The sequence below is a fragment of the Ceratotherium simum genome, chromosome 16 (genome assembly GCF_057802395.1).
Source record: "Ceratotherium simum simum isolate JZ-2026a chromosome 16, ASM5780239v1, whole genome shotgun sequence".
NCBI lineage: Eukaryota > Metazoa > Chordata > Mammalia > Perissodactyla > Rhinocerotidae > Ceratotherium > Ceratotherium simum.
The window spans coordinates 37,684,828-37,708,016 of record NC_141915.1 but is presented as its reverse complement, the minus strand read 5'-3'; the positions used below and the strand labels follow the sequence as shown (position 1 = coordinate 37,708,016).

Genomic DNA, 23,189 nt, shown 5'->3' with positions numbered 1-23,189 from the left:
AGAAAAGAGTACCTGTAAATTTAGTTTAAAATTCATATCCAAGCCTCCCTAATTTATGTATTTAGGAATATAAAACCCTCAAGATTATGGTTTTATTTTATTTGTCCTCCTCCTGACTTGTGTAATAAAAATATACTGAAATTATAGTTATAAGAAAGTAATATCTTTTAGGTTTCAGGGCATTAATAAAAGAACAGGAATTTCTCAGATCTGAGTGTGTGTGCACTTGGGTATGTAATTTTTAAATTCCTAGAGTCATTCCCTATGCTCACATGTTGAGAACTTAGATACCTTAGCCTTCCTCTTCAACTAAAACAAAACAATCCAGAAAAGCCCAAAAGTAGTATTTTCTTTTACCACAAGAGGGGGCTAGAGAATTCTGATCTCTTCTAAGGTCTATAAAACCCTCTTAACTGCTACTTTATAGACATTCAATTACAACAGGCCATAATACATTAAGGCATTAAAATACACATATATCCCAACATATGCCAAAGCAAGCACTACACTGGCATGCCCAGCAGATGATCACCAACACGAACATCAAATAAACACTTAGGCGTCTTCTAGTGGTTTATACAAGATTTTATGCTTTAGTACTTCCCTCCCCAAAACGTAGATCTCCTGGTTAGGTGATCCCCTTGGAATGGAAAATATCAAGGAGTGTGATAAAATGCCTAAGAACTGGAGAGTATGACAGGGGCAGAGCGAGGTAAGGATTAAGAGAACTGAAATTTATGTGGTTTGGAAAAGTGAAGACTCTGGGGATAAATGTTCACAGTCTTTAAATACCTTCTAAAGGTAACAATATAAATGAATTAGGGGAATTATTCAGTCTTGGAAGATGGTATAGAAAAGAGCAATGGCCTGAGACTAAGGAAGGAAAAGTTTAGGTTAGACATGAAGAATAAATTAGTATTAATAGTTGGGCGGGAAAGATGTCCTGCAAAGCATAATCGCTATATTTGATAATTAATTAAATGAGATATTAGTAAGAATGATGTGAATTCATTAGAAGGGCTAGATTAGATAACTCAAGTGATTTTTTCCCCTAAGCTGTGACAACCTCTAGACCCAGCTATGTACTTGGGCATTCATAAATGTCTTTCAATGATGATAATGATCATTTGTAGAGAGGAGAGCTCATGATCCCAGTTAACCCTATATTTTGTTGATTAAAACAAAATCTGGAGTACTATTATGAAAAAAACATGATTATAAAATTAACCATGACAACAATGATGTTTATCTTTTGGAGAATTCCATTAAAATACACTATCATAAGTCATATCTTAACAGTTTATAGAAATGGGTCTGCAAATTGGATAAAGGCTTCTATAAGTGAAAACTTTCCACGAAGGAATAACTTCCCTATAAATCTCAATTTTACAAGCCAGAGAAACTACTCTGTATAATCTTTCTTTCCCATTGGACTAGTGTATCTGGGCTTAAGCTACTTAAGGCCCAACATAAAAAAGGCTGTCACTCAAAGTCAGAAAGGCAGTCTAGAGCATAGTGTAATACAGTTTATGAATTCAACAACCCTTCCCTAGCAGATCGTAATATTCTAGATTAACAGGTGCTTCAGCATTGTTTTAAACAGCTTATTAACATTTACTTTTTACCTGAAAAGTCAGAGTTCTATGATAGGCCAAAAGAATTTATAGCTAGTAGTAAAACAAAGATCACCAAAGCATGAAGAGTTGAAAAAATATATATATAAAGACACACATATATATATAAAGTATAAATATAAATTTATATTTATATAAATTAAGTATATGTATCCATATACTTGGCCCAAAAGTTTTATGCTTAAACAAAATTCTTTCACATTTAACGGAATATTAAACTTTGAGGTAGAAATGGTTAACGGCTTTGGAGCTTGAGGAAGGACAGTCTGGTGGTTAAAATCATACCTGAGAATCCAGAACTCTAGAACTTTAGACATGATTGTCTTAGGTAAGGTAGCTAACCCTCGGGTGATTCAGTGTTCATCTATAAGGCAGATGCTACATTTAATTATAATGCATTTATAGATTCTAAGAACAAGGTAATTGAGCATGGTATATAAGATTTTCTAATAAATAGCATGCAAAGATATATAATCCCTCCCCACCTCTGACTGATTTATATATCAGATAAATATATTACGTTAGCAACCAAAACACTGCATATCATTTTACCACCACCGTAATGACCACACTAACATCTTCAATAATCATATACTAGAACTTTCACATTACCATTAAAATTGTTGGTGAGTTTAGAATTTGGAGAGAAACAAAAAATACTTGAGGCAGTATGAAAAAGCTTAATCTCATCTGCCAAGTCACTCACTTAAAAATCAGCTATTTGCACTTATAAACAGCCACTATTATTTCACTACTAATTAGTGTAAGCTCAATAAATATTTGACGTTTCAAAGAATGAGCTTTTGGTCATACTCCCAGTCTGGAAAAGACTACTAAAAACACTTTGGCCACGGCGCAGCCCAAATATTGTCTTGACTTTCTTCCAAACTACTGCAAGTGCAACCAATTGTTTTTTTATGCAAACTCTGTCCCTGATAATCAACACTTGATTATGTATCAAATACTTCTTTGTGGGGCTGTCTAATCTTCTCTTCGACTAGATTATTTACTCACTAAGGAAAGCAATCACATCTTATTCCTCTTTGTATCCTCTACACAGCCTGTAAACTCATGATTGAATAATGGCATTCAATATAGGTATTCAATAACTAACTCTTCATTGGCAGTATATTAAAATCTATAACATGGACAAAAAGGCCAAAAAAGATAACTAATTAGATCTATGTCAAATCAATTCAAGGGCTTATTGTATGTTATTCATAATTATAATTGTTAGCATTTATGGAGCCCTTTGAAATTCTTTATAAAATGTACCGCTCCCAAATCATTCTGGGAAGAAGATAAGAACATATATAGGCCAGAGAGACACACATGTCTGAAGAACTTAACTAAACCTTGTGAGAAATAGCTTAAGAGCCATGATCAGGCCTCCTGCAAAGCTGTTTGAGTCTGCACTGAGAAGCATGCTGAGATCATGCAGGTGAAGGGAGACATGCAGTGTGGGCCGGGGCAGGCCACTCCAGGGAGGCAGTCTTGGTTTCTGTACTGGCTGTCTTGCTAGCGATAGGACCTAGGCACTTAGCCTCTTTAACATTTAGTTTCCTCTTTGGTGAAACAGAGATAAGATTAGGTGATTACCAAGTCTCTGCCAGCTCTAAAATGCCATGATTTTATGTAAACACTTGGGTTAATTTGCAAGGAGTTTGTTCTAGTGAAAGAAGTATTATGGAAGATCTCCAGCCATTGACACACGTGATAGTGCTTCACCGGGCACTGGATGGAAGGTTAGAGTTTAAACCCGCACCAACAGCCCAACATGCTGGGCTGAAGGATGAAAAATGAGTAGTTCATAGACAGATAATTGTTATTGTTTTTTTATTCTTCACAAAACATGTATAATCCTTGGTAATCATTTGTTTAAGTTATATAAATTACTGTCAACTTTGAAACCCAGTTTGTCATCTTCATCTGTGATTTATACCAGACTATATAAACGACATGATGTCTTAGATCTAATAAGACATTTATCTTCATGAAAGAGGCCACTGCGATCCTGAGTGACAGCTTACTTACCCTTATCACAGTTAACTCAACATCGAGGCCTTAATTTCTCCCAGTGATCTGAAATCTGAGGGACTCACCTGAAGCCAACAGAAACTTGTTCAGAAATCTGCCATGCTCATGAAAGCATGTGTTTTACAGTAGAATTCATTCTTTGGTCCCCAAAACACAGATATGGAAACAAGTTTTGTCGTCTTCCATAGTGTGCAGTCTAAACACACACACATAACTTCCATTAAGGTTGACAGGAGTCATGTGCCTTTATTAAAGAAAAATATACCTGCGGGCAACAAAGAGGAAAGCGACTGTCTGAAGAATAAAAGGAAAATGAGATAAATGCTTGTTTGTATGTATGTATGCATGGATGTTTATTTATATACGTATATATTATATACGTATATTTATATACGGACAGACACTAACTTGAGTCACTTTCATTATCTTTATATCATAGAATAAAAAGGGCGTAAAAACTCTAAATATGTTTGCATAGTTTATGTAATTTAAAAAAATACATGAAGAAAGTAATGGGCTTGACCCTATCAGTGAGAAGGAAGCAAGTGGCTTGCTGTTTTTGGGCCGTTAACTCTTCAGTCTACTAGGGTACCAGTGATTGAGCCTGCAATAGGTTTCTAACATTCAAGTAAAGCAGCCTAAAATACGCGCATTTTCTTCCAAAGTTGTCAGCAGGATTCACCTAAGATCCACCTGATCAGTGAGGTCGCTTACCGCTAATCACTGCATCATTAATTGACATTCACCTTAGCAGACATTGTAAGAAGTGCAGTTTATTTATTCCATGAAACAATATAATTTATACACTAAAATCAGGACTTATACATGACTCACAGCAATGGTAGTCTCAAAGCGGCTTGTGAACATTTTTTATACTCATTGAGAACAAAGTCTATCAGGGGAGCTCTGAGTAGACTTAGATGGCAAAACTAGCTTAATAAGTGGAAGTTCTAGGGCTAGGATTTCAGCTCAATAAGAGGAAACCTTTTAAAACAATTAGAGCTTTTTACATTGACCTTTAAAATGTAAAACAAAACAAGGAGAAACGTATAAATCTACAACTGTAATTGGAGATTTTAAACCAATCCTTTCAGCAGATAAAAGAAAAGCTAGGATATAAAAGATTTGAAGAATACTATTTACAAGTATAAAAATAGTAAAAGTGTATTCAATAAAGACTTCGAGAGTGCACATAAGCATAAACTGATCATTACTAGGCCATAAAAGAAGTCTCGATAAAGTCCAAAGAATCTAAATAATATAGACTATGTAATAAAATTAGAAGTCAAAATAAAAAAGCAGGTTTAAAAATCCCTAGAAACTAAAACAAAACAAATCAAAGCAAAAATCAGGAAAATAACCTTACAAAAATGCTTCTAAACAGCATGTAGGTTAAAAAGGATATCATAAAAGAAATTACAAAATACTTGGAACGGAATTATAAACTATAATGAAAGTACATATCAAATTTGGTAGGATACAGTGAAAGTAGTATTTAGAGGATAATTTTTAGCTTTCAATACATTCATTTTTTTAAATGAACATTATATTCGGTGGAATAAAAGCAATTAGGAGAATGAGATGTAAAGCCCATAAGTGGGTGTTTCAGAGCACAAAACCCCAGCTATTCAGAGCTTTTCAAAAAGCAGCAGCTTTGCAATCTATTGGAATCCTACCCCACCCCCATGGATTGGATGTATCATCCTTGGCCAAGTCAATTAATTTCTCTAAGCCTCAATTTTTTTACCTGTAAAATAGGGATAACAGTACCTTCCTCTCCGAGCTGGTTTGAAAATGAAACGAGAATCCACAAAAAGCACTTAGTACAGAATAGTAAGCAGTCAATAAATGGTTCCTGTTTCCAGATGACTATCATCTCTTCCAACTCCCAGATTCCATGATTCTAACTTTGGTATAATGAAATTTAAGACAAGCATGAATTCCAGCCACAAAAATCTAATCAGTAAATTAAACCTTCATTTTTATTTCACAATACTAAAGTAGTTGTGTTTAAAACATATTCTTACTCCCATTAGGAAAGATATTAACATAATATCTTCTTCCTATCATTATTACAGAAACAAAACAATGATCGACAAAAGCTAGTCTATTGCTAGTCATAATATTAAATCCCAAACTGACTTTCATTTCAGAACGAAAATGGAAAGCAGAGAAATGTAAAAAAAAAAAGTGCTAAAAATAAAACCATAAAAAACTGATTCGTTTTATGTGCAAGGTATTCTATATATTTTTCAATGTACCTTTCAGTAAAGGTATGGAGTTGAAAATGGCTATTATTGGTACTTCAACAGGTCTGCAATTTCTTTTAAATCAAGTAGCATATAATAAATTGATGAATAACAGGTTCTTCACTTATTCATTATTATTCTCCTCCAAAGATGGTTACAGGTGTTTACTTTTCTAATTCTATTTTTCATTTTGCTGAAGAATAAGAACCTTCTCTAACCGTCAACATCCTGCTATTAAAAAAAAACCTCTAAAAACATTCTTTCTCATGTCTTCCCAGATATAGCTGTCCAATATCCATTTACTCCCTTTTCTTTAATTAGAATGTAATAACACATAATAAATAATACACTATTATGGATTTTAGGTTTCTCCTCTTATAAAATAATTTTATTTTTTCTTTTTCTTCCAGAAGGAGTCACTATACCCTGTTTATAGAACAATCACTTTCCCCAACCCAGCTTTAAAAACTATATGTACATAGGGGTTCTTCATTACACTAATGAAATAAGTATACAGATACATTAAAATCCACTGTATATTTTGGACAATGAAAGCAATTAGATCTTGAGCTTCATAGTTGGCTGGTTTTTGTATAATTATTGTATTCAGTGTTTCATACTACATTTTTTTCCTTCAATATCGTAGAAACCATGCCTCCCTAGGTTTAGAAATCTAAATGTTACTACTCGTTGGCAAGCTTTCATTCCCAATGGTGGGCTATGCTCTTGTTTGCAGGTGTCTCTCTGTAGAGGCCAGCCTGCTGTTATCAGATTGAGGGCATTTACAAAGGAAAAGGAGAAGGAACTGTGATTAGTAGCAACATGCTCTCCTTTTTATGCATGGTTTAGCCTGTAACCTTGGTTTTCGTTTTTTGCTCTGCACCTGGCCATGTTTCTATATTCTTCTGGATCTCTTTGTAGTTTTCACAAAAGCATGACCCAAACACGACGTGCACCATGGTTATTGCTTCTCATCACTGCAGTTATGGGTGGATGGGTCAGACTACATGTCCTTTTATAATTGTACATTTAGGGTATTGCTCTGGCTGTAGGTGGAAGGCAACAAAGCTGAAATATTTTTACAGTGACCTCTCATTTTCTACTAAAGATAAAATTCCAAAAGTCTAAAATAATGTCACGACAAAGAAAATTAAAGAATATCTTTTCTTCCTAAAGAATTGCCTTAGCTATGCCACCAGCAAATGAAGACAATGCCTTTATATTTGTTTGTTTGCCTACTTATTAACAGTGTTTTCCCAGCGAGGTGGTACGCTCTATGAGGGCAGGTATGTGTCTGATTTTTTACTGCATATTTCATGTACAGCTTAGGTTAATGCCTTCCTGTTACCTTGTAATCTCTAAATAAGTATTTGTTAAAATAATGAATAAGTAGCATATCCAGTGTTACTCTTCTCTATAATGGTGAAATCTAGTTAAACAGGATATAAAGTGTACTTAAAAATTTTAACACCTTTCTAACCTTCTCTTTAATTTCACAGGAAAGGTATATATCTTTATTTTTCAGGGGAAGGAAACAAACATTTACCATGCCCAGTATGCACCAAGCACTCAGGCACCATGCTAGATTCAGTGCTTTGCAGAAACTCATATTTAAACATTAACTCATCCTCCTACAATGAAAATTTGAACACATAAACAAGTCTATTCCTACCTCTACCACTGACTGTGTCACTTTGGGAATTCTTTTAACTTTTAGGCACAGAACTAAAATTAAAATCTATTGAGTAAGAATTTAATACTACTAATATAGTTAACTCCTCTTTTATAGGGAACCATTATGGAACAAAGTTTCCACTTTGGAATTTTCTGGAATTGTCCTCCTTCAACTCTAATTTTTTTTTTTATTTCAACTATTTTTAATGAAAATATTTTTAAATATACTATGCTTAACCAGATGTCTGGAATATCAATCCATCTTTCTGGATAACTCAGATAAAGATAGTGGTAAGGATACCAGAGTGGTTAAGAGCAGAGGTTCTAGAACCAGACTGTATAGGTGTACATCCTGGCATTACTACTTACTCGATGTGTGACCTTAGATAAGTTAACTTCCCTGGTTCTCAGTTTCCTTATCTACAAATTGAGGATAATCCTAATACCTACCTCTGAGGGTTGTCGGAGGATTAAATGATAATATACACGAAGTGCTTAGAACACAGATGCAAGGCACAATAGTAATTGCTCAATAAACACCAGCTAAAAAGTTTTACTTTATTAAGGTACTGAGCTCTTAGGGGAGAGTTTGGGCCATTTCTCTCTACAATACAATATGGCCACAGGCTGCAGTGTTTTTTGAGTTCCTATATAAATTTTGTTTTATTTATAGATTTTGTTTTCTATATAAATTTTTAATTGTTTCTCTGTTTCTTACTTCAATGTTATTTGTCAACTCATGCCCTTGCAGTACCCCTTCTTCTAATGTGATTCTTCACTCTACTGTAACGATTAGAAATCTGTAGGAAGAGGAATCCCTGGTGAAAGCCTCAGCGGCTTTCCCAAGAAGAAGGTACATGAGTATTAACACAGGACTCAGGAACATCTATCTCCACTTAGAGGTCTTTCTGGCTTACTTATTGTATTCTCAGCTGTGTCTGGGAAAATGGGAAATACCAAATAAGTGACCTATGGATTAATGAGCGACTATTGTTCTAATTCTGTCAAGCATTAGATCAATCAAAAACAAACGAAAGGTTGGTTTTTTAATGTTTTGCACTGTTAATTTTCTACAATTATTAATCAGCTACCAATGTAATTACTAAGCTTTCAATCCAAACAACGTTTTCAGTGTAATAGCTGAACCAATATACAGATCTCACATTACAAGGCCCAATTTCTAAAACTTGGGTATTACTAATTGGGCTAGTATACAAAGCTCAAGCAAAACAAAATGTTTCTGTGTGATTGAATCCATAGCTCTGATGTGGAGGTTACCAATTTAATGAAAGGGAGAAAATATGAATCATCAAAATGGCTAAAAGAAGTAAGAATTAATGGATAAACTAGAGAGAGAATGGAATATAGGGATTATGAACTCTCGGAAAATTTGTAAGGAAATTTGGAAGAAAAATAAGTCAAAAGATTACAGACTAATAAAGAGAAATAAAGACTAATTTATCAACTTTACTCCAAAACCCTAAGTGAATAATATGCTTCCAATTCAATATTCAGTCTAGTAGCATCTCTACCTTTTTCCCCCACTGGAACGGCACAAGAGAGACTTTGATAAGATAACCGTGAGCATCAGTGATGATCAAACCTTCTGTTCAAGTGGCCAGATGCCAGAAGAGGCACAATGAACCCCCACCCTTGGGATATCTGAGGGATATCTGAGCCAGAAACTGGCAGCCACCAGGCCAAAATTTTTATATTCATGTACCTTAAAAATTCATGTATATTTTGCATTCTATTCTGTTACATACCGATGTGTTTTTAATATAAAAATAATGTTTACAACAATTGAATTATTTAACTCCTCCCATTCCCAAATCTTCAAGTAAAACTGATCCTCCAGGAAGATTTCCATTGTGGTTCTTATGTCTTCCCCTTGAACAACACTAATATGGTCAGAGGTATGTGAGAAGTATGGTTAAAAATGATATCTTATTATACTATGATGAGCTCCAAAGTCTCAAATAATCCACAATAAATCAGTAATCCAATAAGCATTAAATAAAGATTCTAATTCTCATGCAACTCAGTGAAGCTAAGAAATCCAAAAGAATGGGCAGCTGGGTCCTGCAATCTTAAAATGTCCTCTTAGCTTTTGAGCTACAGTTCTTATAAAAAGATCAATAATGATGCCTTCCTGCTCCAATATGGAATTAGTGTTTCCCTAAATACATTAACTTCAGAAGTATTGAATTACCCAGGAGGATCAGCACCAATGAAACAAACAGTTGTTCTTTGCAAACTAGTAACTACCAAAACAGAGAGCCCACTGAAGGATGCCTGATTGAAAATGACAAAAGGCAAAGACACCAGGACAAAAAGTAACAAAGTATGGTGACCAAAAATCCAGAAAGATGACACTCACCCTCATCCTGATAATCTGATGTGAGAGAAGGGCCATGAGTTCCACTGTGATTATCATCGGAGCTGTCCTGTCCAAGGTAATTTTCAGCTTGGTCTCCCCCTGAGGCACAAAAAAGAAAGAAAATAAGGTTATACTTTGGATATTTTTACAAAGGTCTGCAGATTTCTTCTGGTATTCACAAAAGAAAAGATATATTTTTTACTTGATGGACAGGGCCCCTATCCATTAACATAGGAGAAACAGATAAATAAGTTCAAGAACCAACTTACCTGGATGGGAAATTTTCCACTCAACTAACTCTCTAACTAGAATTCAGAAACTGTTAGCTTAGAGTTGGGAGACCTCTGCCACCGGAGAGAAACTTCTCCATCACACTTAAAATGAAAACAGCTATATAAATATGTTTTCATACATACTACATCTCCATTAATTACAACCTTTACCCTGAATGCCTCTTTCTCTTTATATTTAGAATGAAATAGAATAAATTACACAAAGGGTTAACCTTTTATACAAAACAGAATGTAGCAAGGTCAATATTCTTTTCGTCTCTGAAAAATAGAAGGAGTAAAAATAGAGAGAACATAGACTTGGCTGGATTTCTATTCCGATTTAAATCACTACTTGTTTTGCAATCATAAGAAAGTTTTCTCTTTATAATTCTAGTTTACAGCCTATGCAACCAACCTCTTAGGAATTCTAAAAGCCCTAAGAAGGTAATATTTGTTCTGTAAAATGGCTCTGATGAAAGGTAATGCATATACAATAGTGAATTATGCAATTAAAACAATGCTAATCTCTTTTGGGTGTTTTCAACATACATTGGATGATATTTAGTAGAAGTGGCCCAGCTATTATGACACTTTAAAAGGTTCAGATAGAAGATGTTAGCTCATTCAGAAACGGAAGAAAAGGCTCTGCATTGTTTACAATGGCTTTCCTTAAAATCCCCCAAACAGAGGTACAGTCTGCTGATAAAAGGACACCAACAGCTGCTCAGTTCATTTAACAAACATGAAAAGGGGATTTTCAACTGAATTTAATATTATCTGAAATACTAATTTCCAAAGGAAATCGCCAATGCTAATCTCAGTAAACACTGTAGAGTTTTGGCCCTGGATTTCAACGAGGGAGCAGTGAAACCAAACAATCTACATAGAATCTGTATTGCCTCACTTTAAAGGTTTATTTCCTACAATTAGACTAGAAGGATAGGGAGGATATAAAATGATAAAACGAGAATGCCTGTAGCCTTCTCTTTCCATAAATTAGATGATCATATCTAGACTCTTCTACGAACGTTGAATGGTAGGTAGATGTACATAACTGAGCTGCACACCTGCAGATACAGGACTTCAGAAATAAACTGTGTAGTTTATTGTGGAGAAGAAAAGTAAAACTAAAAAAAAAAAAAACCTCACACCTCACACAACAGTCATTGGCCGGAGCCAAAGAAATGTTCTCTTTTATTAGGTTACTGATCAGGCTACAAGTTATGCTTAGAGTATCACTGTGAAATTTCCATTATAACTGGAAAAATTCTCAAATCCTGGACTGAAGGTTAAAGTACTCAAATTTTACATCACTGCAAATCGACTGAAATTATATGATCAACACGATCTAAATGGACTGCCTGGCAGGTGACCTGAGAGTGAGCTGTGAGGTTAAAGGAATTTTTATATTTTGAGCCAAACCAAAATCCATTTTTAAAAAAGACATAGGTTTGGTTTGCCAAGCAAAATTTAACATTTGTAGGATTTATAGAACATTATTTATCAACTGTCACCCTAGAGTCAAAGTTTTCTGCTTGCTTCAGAAATTTTACAAATCTACTCTTACATATTCTAGCACTCCAGGTTTTGTTTTTTTTTTTTTAAATAAGCAGATCAAGGGGGCTTTGTTTTGTTGTTTTTTAATGAACTTTTTATTTTGGAATAATTTTAGATTTATTATAAGTATTGCAAAGACAGCACAGAAAGTTCCTGTACATCCTTCATCCAGTTTGCCCCAATGTCAACTTCTTACATAACTAGGGCTTATCTGTCAAAATTGAGAAATTAACACTGGTATGTTGCTATTAACTAAACTACAGATTTTATTTGGATTTCACCAGTTTTTCCACTCACGTCCTTTTTCTGTTTCAGGATCCAATCCAATTGCATTTAGAGCTCCCATTTTTGAAGGCTCATCCAAAACACCTGCCTGGATTTGGCATTTGATAGACTAATTTCAGACGGAAAAGTCACTTGCACGTGATTCCTACGGCTTCTGAACACAGTTACCCAAGGTGGGCTATTAACAGCCACCCCTGTGACAAATACAAGACCGTGCCTCCATAAAGTAGACGACAATAAAGGTATACAACTTGAGGCAGCAACAGCAGAGCCTAGGTCAGTACTAAAGGTGGTTGCGGTGGGGGAAACATTTAAAAATATGTTTACATCCAAGCATAATTAGTTCCTGATGATGGAAATGTTGCTATTAAGTGTTTTTAGTGTCATATCAAGCAACCCAACTCCCTTGGGCACACACAGAAAAAGGCATATAACATTATATAAATAGACACTCCAACGTAATTAAAATGATTACAACTACTCAAGATGCATGGGTGAAAAGTTTTATAGAAGAACCAGCAATTACTATGGTCATTTTGGATTTGTTTAAGTTTAGAACATCATTTTTCCTTAAAACATAACTGCAAGTGATCTCCAGATTCATGTACAGCTCTGACAATCACAGTTCCATGTGGCCACTACCGTAGTCCAGTGGGATCAGACATAAATGATCACAAACTATAGTGACAGACATTTCTACTCAGCAGCTCTACAATTAGGGCTCAGAACTCCATCTGCTTAGAGTGGCTTTCTCACAGGCAAGACCCCTTGCCACTAGAGACACACTTTCCCATTGTAACTCGCTCAGAATCAATATATTTCTATACAGATGTATATTCTAACACACTATATCTCCATTAATCACATCCACTACCTTCAGTTCCTTCTCTTTGTATTTCTAAAGATCTGGAGGAACTATACCAAGGGTTCACCTGCTATTAGCTGGTAATTTGCTCCTCTATCCTAAGTGTCATAAGAATTGGACGCTAGATACACTCCTTAGTATATTCAATGGCAGGTTCTCCACCGAGGGGCCTATAAGGGGGATGATTTCTCTATTCTTCTTTCCTGAGAGTCAAACTGAATTTTCTTCATGCACCATAGAATGATAAGGTGGGAATCTCTGAGGGTTGGAGCAGAAAGATAAAGCAGCTTTGTGTCAGGTGTAAGGTAATTATTTGCTAGGGTTTCTGTGCTATTTGTTTTTATTCCCTGTGTTTTCATTAACAGTTAATGAGTTTTCCCCCTTAATTCTGAAACAATAGCTGGGCCACTAGAAGTTGGCTTTTCTGCCATGGAGCCAACCAGCTGTTGCTGCTCCATAAACTTTATGGAGAAGTGAATTAAACTGCTAAAAACTTTCATTTCCTAGTTCAATTCCAAATAAAACAGGGGGAAAAACAAACCATGATGATGTTCTCCTTGTAATTATTTTGACTCACAGCAAACCCATCTAATGCTGAACTTGCAGGTACTATTTAGGGACAAAAAACAGGCCATAGTGACAATTTTACCAAAGAAATGAAAAAAGACAGAAAACAGTTTAAGCAAAAAAAAAAAAATGAGAATAACAACAGATAAAACATATAAATACATATTTGCTTATTCAATATATAAAGGCTCAATGGCTTTTTTCAATGTTAGTATAAAGTTATCATCTTTTACTTCTCTTCTAATTAATTGAGAGCTATATTATAAAGACTTAATTCACATCTGCAACCAACTGTTTATATGGCGTGGTTCAAAACTTTCTAGGGCTTCCTATTACTTCACCAAGTGTCTTTGGAGAATATAAGGAAATTGAAATTAATGTAAAATTGTCTGCGATTTCTTGGTTTTGTTTTTATTGTTGCCATTGGAAGGGAACACACAACTTCCAACTCTATTTAATATTTGAAAACCCATGAGACGCACAGCTCCTTCTTTAAACTAATAAATCCTAAATAAAATGCTAAGAATAAAGGTCCCTGATCCAAATCCAGTTAGTTTTCATGCTTGATAGCATTAATATTGCCAGATTTTCATGGACCAATTTAATAGTGATCCAGTTCCCAAAGCTGAACTAAGGTGAGATTAGCAAAACTGCAGCTTATTATTCCTTATTACAACCATTCACCTAAGTTATTGAATATAACACCAGCTAAAGAAATATGTTGGGTACATATGTGCCCATATATGTGAAATGTTACTCACATGTAAATATATTATGGAGCACATTTGCAACGCCAAAGCTGAAGTTCTGTCAACACTTCCATTATAAATTACACACCATTTTGCACATACTCATGCATTAGAAAATGCATGGTGTTTCCCACAGAACATCTTAGAGGCTTCACTGATTTCTAAATATCCATTTGGATTTGCGTGGTTAGTTCTTGTGATTAATCCATGTGTAGTGAAGGTCTCAAATTCTTCTCTGTTCTATCCAGTCTGACTTCCTGCCCATCTCTTTTTTTTTTCTTCCTACATCTAGCCATAACTCAATGTATAAATATTCTTTTTCCCCTCCAAGGCCCTGGCAGTGAGTGTAATAGCACGGAATGTCATTAAGTCTACAGAACAAATGATGGGCCAGGTAAAGAAAGTTTCCATTTATCATTCTTTTAAAAAGTTGCTCCAACTAGATCTTGAATGCACAAGAAATAAATTGATCTTAAGACTAACTTTTTTAGCTTAGGATACTGTTTACTAATCATATAATCATGCTAAGCATAACATACTTCTTAAGAACCTTTTGGGATATCATTTGCAGAGAGTAGCACAGTCTAAATGATCAGAAATGGAATCAAACTGATTAGATGCTTATAGCACAATCACTACAACATCTGTGAATCCAACAGCCAAAAGAGCAGCATGGCTTGGTAACATTTCCAAAATGAACTACATCTGTCACTGGTGGGTTGGCGAGGAAGATGCCTGTGGGAGCCAACTGAAAAGTTCTTTTTTTCCCCCTCCAAGTCTTTTATGATGCAGTTTTTCATTTTGACCAGTAGGGTGGGCTGCAGTGTGTAGCATCAGCTTAGTTTTTAAAAAAGAAAAAACTAAAAAAAAAAAAGGTAGCCACCATAGGAACCCTTCTGCTCCTTTCCCTCTTCCCCAGAAAATGCTGAGATTTTTAACCCTTCTTAGGTTTCACATAAAGGCATAACCCCTGGACATTAACAAACTGGAGCGTTGGCAGCAACAAATATAAACCAGATAATTGTATATGTGACAACACACACTTCATAAAGCAAATTACAGCCTGTCAGCAACCATTCCGGCTTTACTCTGACTCACTCTATCTACCCCTGTTACTGTTCAACTGGTACTAAAACGAAACCTGCTGAGTTAGAATATTTTCAATAGTAATGAGGTTTTGACAGAATTCAAAGCATGTAAACCTAGGTATTTGGTAGTATGTGGATAAATATACTGTAAAATGAATGCATTTGTCATATGGCAACCAGGCAATGATAACCTGGAATTGGTTCAGAGTTCTGTTTCCCTTGGACCACTGTGTTCTCAGTGTTTAATTCTTATTATGAAGTTATGCAACTGAATTTTCAACATGTTTGACTTACAAGAGAAAGTCAGCTATAGTAACGGTAAAAATATAATAGCTTACTGAACTCTTACTGGGTACAGGCTCAGGGTCAAGGCTCTTCATATACTATCTCATTTAATTTTCAAAATAATCCTGTGATATATCATTATCCCAAAGCTGCAGGTAAAGAAATTGAGACACCGAGATTAAATAACTTTCCTCCAGTCACATAAGTGACTCATAAGTGGCAGAGCCAGGCTTTGACCCCACCTTGTCTGATGAGTAAGTACTTGTTCTAATCCACTGAGCTGTACAGTCTCCAAATCTGCATGCTTTATAAATTATGATCATTACTCAAAGGCAAAGCACATTGAATCACAGCCAATGAGTTGAATTTATGGCATGTGCTATTAATTAGTTTTCTTTTTTTACTTCGGGTAAAGTAAATCTATTATAGAAAGTACAAATTATTATAAGTAGTAGTAACTAGTAGTCACACTAGGTATGCAATCGATAGACAAAGCCAAATGTGGTCAATGATTTGGTCACGAAGGAGCTGATCCAATTCAGGGGTTCAAATTTACTGTAGTAGTATTATTGCAGTCACTTTTTTTTTTAAGTATCACATTTTGATATGAATTTCATGCTTACAAAATCTAACACAACTACTTTGGGTTTAGTCAGATCAATATATTAAATTTTTTCCAGCACCTTCTGTTTGATTTTATAGGATCCTAGGTATTTTGGCCCTGCTTCACAGCAAGAGTCAACATGTTCCACACCCAGATATAGCTTTGACCTGGCTTAGTTAAAGAATGTATTTCCTTTCTGGCACTATCATGCTTTAAGTCTCAAAGTAGGAAAATGCCTTTAAAAATATATAATGCCACATAGATGTAGTGATTTTATTACTATTGGTTCATCTTGCTCTCTCGTCCCATCTTTTCCTTTCCTTTCTCCCAAATAACAAATTGTAGTAGACCTTAGCACCCTCTTCTAGTCCTGATGCATTCTAGGATCTACCATACCCCAATTAGTTTAACAACACTATTTCTTCTTTTTAATTTTCTTATTTTATTTTTTTCCCCCAAAGCCCCAGCAGATAGTTGTATGTCATAGCTGCACATCCTTCTAGTTGCTGTATGTGGGACGCAGTCTCAGCATGGCCGGAGAAGCGGTGCGTCGGTGCGCGCCCGGGATCCGAACCCGGGCCGCTAGCAGTGGAGCGCGCGCACCCAACCACTAAGCCACGGGGCCAGCCCAACACCATTTCTTCTTGAGAGAAACTATAAGGCAAGTTGGATTCCAACATCTTCTGCTAAAGAAGAATGGGACTACATGATCTACAGACTATGGGTGGATATAAGAAAACTTTTACAAAAGTCTAAGACATATGATAAAGAATGGATTATGGGTAAGATTAGCAGGCCTGAAGATGTGAAACAGCTTTTAACATACTGAAGAAAAGGTGAGTTTTCTTTGTGAGCAATACAGACCTCTAATACCACTAAAGCTGTAATGGCAAAGGGTGACGAGATTTGGCCTCCCCATATCCCACCCCACCCCACCCCAAATAAGGACTCCTGTCCCTGTATGACAATAACACGTATGTAACAATACGTATGACACAACAACATCAACAACCAAAACCTCTCACTATCAACAATCTATTCAATGTTTGGTCCCTTTTGGAACAGAAGTTTCACATCTCCTTATTTTTGTAATTTATTGTTCCTTTTTTATTGGGGTATCACTAACATAAGGAAAGTGCACAAATCTTGAGAAGGGTAAGTGGTATTGCTTTTTAAGTTTAGGAAAATACCTTTTAGAGATGAATTGTGATCAACAACTTTTTCAGGTGGGCAAATGTCAGCTGACAAGGACAGATAGGCTCAAAGATTGGTTCTTCCACTCTTTGCCTCACAGGAGTCAGCAGTAACTGGAAGCTTTATTTTACACATCATATAAATCCCCTTGTCCATAACTAAGCAGTTCCTTTCCTATATTACTGATACTTCAGCCATCCTAGTAAACAATCACTATTAAACAAGTTTCTGAGAGAAGTATGTGTTGATGGGAAGCAGAGTGAAAAATTAATGCTTTATAATAGAACTGGGCTCAACACAATTGGGCTCATCACATTATTTAGCCTCCAAATATCAAACAAATTCACTGGGTTTCAAGTCCCAAGGCTTAACCAAGTTACTCACAAAAAAGTTTTACGCAGAAAACCAAAAAAGTTTATATTAAAATTAACTGCACATTGCTCTCAATATTTTGTGTCCAGAACACGGAAATTCATTAGAGGCAGGATTCCTGAGGTAGATTAATTCTTATGCCAAAATTCTATGTTCAGAAACTGTACTCCTCACCCGACTTTCTGTATTGGTCCAGGGATAATATTATCTAAGATAAATAGTTTATAAGTTTTGTTTTCTCAACAAAATTTCCCAGGCTGATCAAATAAACTTAAAGTGGTTATTAATTTATCAATTACTTGATTTTCTTTGCTATCTACATAAAGACAAAAATCAGAAGTTCTATGAACTTTTAATTACCACATATGAAAAAAAAAAAGACTGAGGGTAAAAAGGGCATTTTTTTTTTTGGTGAGGAAGATTGGCCCCGAGCTAACATCTGTGCCAATCTTCCTCTATTTTGTATGTGGGATGCCACTACAGCATGGCTTGATGAGTGATGTATAGGTCCGCACCTGGGGTTCCGAACCTGGGAACTCTGGGCTGCCAAAGCAGAGTGTGCAAACTTAACCACTATGCCACCAGGCCAGCCCCAAAAAGGCCATTCTTTATCAGCTACTACGGGTATTATATGACACTATTTTATTATTTATTTTAAAATGCACTTTTAAGTGATAAGTCAACTCAACACCTGGATACTGCTGGTTCTCGAACACTGAACAACAGAGATTGCTGCTATTTTATACCATCATCAGGGTCTCACCCATAAATTCGTATGTAAAAATAAATAAATAAGTAAAGGAGGAAAAAACTTGAATGGATATGAAACTACCAAATCATTATTCTACCGAAAAAGAGCTCCCTATTGTGTCAAATCAAGTTATTTTTGTTTTGTTTTTGTTTTTGTCTTGTGAGGAAGATTAGCCCTGTGCTAATATCTGTGGCCAATCCTCCTCTTTTTGCTGAGGAAGATTGGCCCTGGGCTAACATCCATGCCCATCTTCCTCTACTTTATCTGGGACGCCATCACAGCATGGCTTGACAAGCAGTGCATCGGTCCGCGCCCGGGATCCGAGCCTGCGAACCCTGGGCTGCTGAAGTGGAGCGTGCGAACCTAACCACTACGCCACCAGGCCAGCCCTCAAATCAAACTTTTTTTTTACGAGCTTCTTTATTAGATAAGAAAGGTAAGCATGTCCAGGGAAAATCTTGCAAACATTACAAGAAGGCATATAACGAAAGCTCATCTTGCCTCCCTTCTCTTGGTTCCTCTCTCCAGAAGCAATCATTGTGAGGTTTCCTGGGTGTTCTATGAATTTTCTATCTAAATATAACAAGTGTCTGTGTTTGTGGTATATGTCTTTTTTTTTTTTTTTAACAAATGGTAGCATTTGTCCTGTTCTATATCCTGTTTTTCCTCCTAATCATTTATCTTGGAGGTTGCCCCACTTCAGTACATATAGATTTATCTCATTTTTCATTTTAACTAATTTTTAGTTAAAAAATACATGCATATAATGAAAATTCAAATAGTACCAAAGGGTATAAATAATGAAGATACTCTCTTCCACTCATACCAACATCTCCCTCAACAGAGGTTACCACTGTTAATAGATTCATGTGTATCCTTCCAAAAATATTCTACACACAAATAAAAGCAAGCACATGTGCATGTGCACACTCACATGCATGCACACATGCACACACACACACACACACACAGAGACAAACTGTACATTGTTTGTCCAAATTTCCCTTTTAACTTAACAATATGCCTTGGAGAGCTTTCCATGTTACATATATATATGTATTATGTTCTTTTAACCTCTATGTAGCATTCCATCAAATGGATGTAACATTTATTTTAACTAGTCCCTTACTGCTGGACATTTAGGCTGTTTGGAGTCTTTGTTATTCCAAACAATGTGTAACGAATATCTTTGTACATAATATATTGTGTAGGGAATACAGAAGGCAGTAGCACCTGATTCCGACGATTTCCTCTTTCACCTGTGTGAAAGTCAGTTCTTTTTCTTATGTCTCAATATCATCTACTCTAGGATAGAACATTTATGAAGGCCATAAAAATCTTAGAAAATTTTAATGCTAAAAGAAAAAAGTGAATCTTTTTATTTAAAAAAATCTTACTCTCCTTGACAGTAGTTGCAAAACAGTGCATTAATTTAAAAATGCATTATTCCACTCTAAAAAAAAAAAAAACAGCCAGTAGATGTATAGGAAGTAAAATATTTGAAAAGGTATCAAAGTCAGTAATTAACTTCAAAAACAATTTATGTGTATATCCACTTTCTACAGATTAATTTGTATAAAATGTAGCAAATAAGGAAAGGGGGGGAAAGGCTTAAAGGAAGTCAGGTCACAAAAGCAGCTGTCAAGATTGTTGATCCTAAAAGGTTGGGCTAAAGCCAAAGTCAGGAGTATTCATCCTGTGTACATTTTCCCCTATTAAATCCCCAAAAGACAAGGAAAACATTCTGGAAGATTTCTTTTTAGAAAGTAGCATAGGTTAGGATATTCTAGGTTCATAACCAACACTTGTGTTTATAAAATATTAGCATTCCAGGAATAGTGATAGAAAGATACTTAACAATAAATTATAAATATTGTAAATTCAGACTTTTTCTTACATTTGCAAACACGTCATAAATTTGGGCTGTGTTTCTTTGTATAAATCCTACTTACGACTGTGCTAAAACCTTTTGGCATGAATGCAAAGAGTATTTTCATAAATAAAACTTAGTAAAATCACCGTACACTCCATTAATTCAAAAACACTTCTCTTCAACTTCAAAGTGAAAGCCTTCTCTCTTTTTTTAGTGCAAAGATGGTGTTTCTTTGCTGCTTTAATGGTTTGCTTCTTGTAGTTGTCATAACTACATGCTCCAAGTATGTGATAATAAGAGACGAGAAGTTAAGTGACATCCATGCTTCGATTCAACATGTCCTAGACATTACAGAACAACAAGCTCATAAATCTAACCTCTGAAGAGCCTACCAATAAAAATTCTGCACACAAATCCTTTAAATGCAAAACTCACATATACATGGTGAGTTACATGGCCTTACACCAGTGTTCAGCTGGAACGGATGAATTTTATGGAAAGATATGTGAAATATATATTGTCTAAGTTCTATACAAGCATTTACTTGCACAGCCCTACTTTGAAACATAAAAATAATATGTGTACTTTAGTAAGTGCCTAACCAGTGGCAAGCACTCCTCATGAGTTCATCATCTCATTATAACTCATTGCAACTCATAATAACTGTGAAGTAGATATTATTAGCAAGGTTTTGTAGATGAGGAGGTTATGTCACTTGCCATAGCTCACAACGCTTGTAACAAGAGGAGCTGGGATTCGAATCCAGATCTGATTTCAAAGCTCATACTCTATCATCACAAAACATTAAACTTGAAACAATAATTTTGTGTGTGTATGAGGAAGATCAGCCCTGAGCTCACATCAAATGCCAATCCTCCTCCTTTTTTTTTTTTTGCTGAGGAAGATTGGCCCTGAGCTAACACCTGTGCCCATCTCCCTCCACTTTACATGGGATGCCGCCACAGCATGGCTTGACAAGTGATGCGTTGGTGTGCACCGGGATCCGAACCTGCGAACCCTGGGCTGCCAAAGTGGAGCATGTGCACTTAACCGCTTGCACCACCAGGCAGCCCTGAAACAATAATTTTTTTAAAAAAAGCTTACAACTCTATGTATTTTGTGTCCAAGATACATCAAGTATCTTATGCATTAATGCACTAGGTCTCATGATAGAATTAAAAGAATAATGTCACTTTTTAAATTAATCTCAACCTGGATTTCCTTTTCTTTTATCTTTGTATTATGGAGAATATTAAACACATATAAAAGTAGACAAAACAGTGTAATAAACCCTCACGAACATATCCAGCTTCAAAAAGAGTCAATTTATAATCCATTTTGTTTCATCTACACCCCCATCCCATTTCTTTCTCCCTTTCCCATATTATTATTATTTTTTTTAAAGATTTTATTTATTTATTTTTCCCCCAAAGCCCCAGCAGATAGCTGTCTGTCATAGCTGCACATCTTTCTAGTTGCTGTATGTGGGACGCGGCCTCAGCATGGCCAGAGGAGCGGTGCGTCGGTGCGCACCCGGGATCCGAACCCGGGCCGCCGGCAGCACAGTGCGCGCACTTAACTGCCAAGCCACGGGGCCGGCCCTCCCATATTATTTTGAATAATATGTCAGACATCTACCACTTTATCTTTAAATATAACAGCATACCTCTCTCTAAGATAAGGACTCTTTTTTAAAAAAATATAAGCATAATACCATTGTCACACCTGAAAAATTAACAGTAGTTTCTTGGGGCCAGCCCCATGGCCTAGTGGTTAAGTTCAGCGTGCTCTGCTTTGGCGGCCTGGGTTCGGTTCCCAGGTGTGGACCTGCACCACTCGTTCGCAGCCATACTGTGGCAGTGACCCACATACAAAACAGAGGAAGACTGGCATAGATGTTAGCTCAGGGTGAATCTTCCTCAAGCAAAAAGAGGCAGATTGGCAACAGAGGTTAGCTCAGGGCGTATCTTCCTCAGGAAAAAAAAAATTAACAGCAGTTTCTTAATGACATAAAATACCCAGTCAGTGTTCGGATTTCTAATTCTCTCATAGACATCACTTTTTATAGTTTGTTTGACTCAGGATGCAAATAAGGTCCACACATTAGTTGATATGCCTTTTAAATCTCTTTTAATCTATAGTTAAGGTAGCTTTTTTTTTTTTTTTTGAAGAAGATAGGCCCTGAGCTAACATCTGCCAATCCTCCTCTTTTGGCTAAGGAAGACTGGCCCTGGGCTAACATCTGTGCCCATCTTCCTCCACTTTATATGGGACGCCGCCACAGCATGGCTTGACAAGCAGTGCGTTGGTGCGCGCCCGGGATCCGAACCGGCGAACCCCGGGGCCGCCGCAGCAGAGCACGTGCACTTAACTGCTTGCGCCACTGGCTGGCCCCTATAGTTAAGGTAGCTTTATAATAACATTTTCTTTATTCGGTTTGCACTATGTGCTTTTGACAAGCTATATTTTTAGGGATCAATTTACTTTGACAAGGGACATAGGCTTGCCATTTCAAAATAAGATTTTTAAGATTCACACAGTGGAAAATTTTTATATTGAAACAGGCTGAATAATTTTTTCAGAAACCCTCTATACTACTAATGGTAGATACTCAAATAATCTTCGAGCTGGCAAGAAATTTCACTGGCCCATATTTACCAGTATCACAAATGTACTGCAAGAGACCATTGGACAAAAAAATATATGATTTTGTTACATATATATTTACAATATTCCCATAGTCTTTCTTAAAT

The 23,189-nt window shown here is 35.9% G+C and overlaps 1 protein-coding gene across 1 annotated transcript in view; it reads right to left on the bottom strand.

The window, feature by feature from the left end:
* SKAP1 (src kinase associated phosphoprotein 1) overlaps window positions 1-23,189 on the bottom strand; it is a 264,584-nt gene that overhangs the window by 180,228 nt on the left and 61,167 nt on the right. The window contains exon 4 of the mRNA XM_087441032.1: window positions 9,975-10,073. Within this exon, the coding sequence (XP_087297158.1) occupies window positions 9,975-10,073 (99 nt within the window). The remainder of the gene's footprint in view (window positions 1-9,974; window positions 10,074-23,189) is intronic.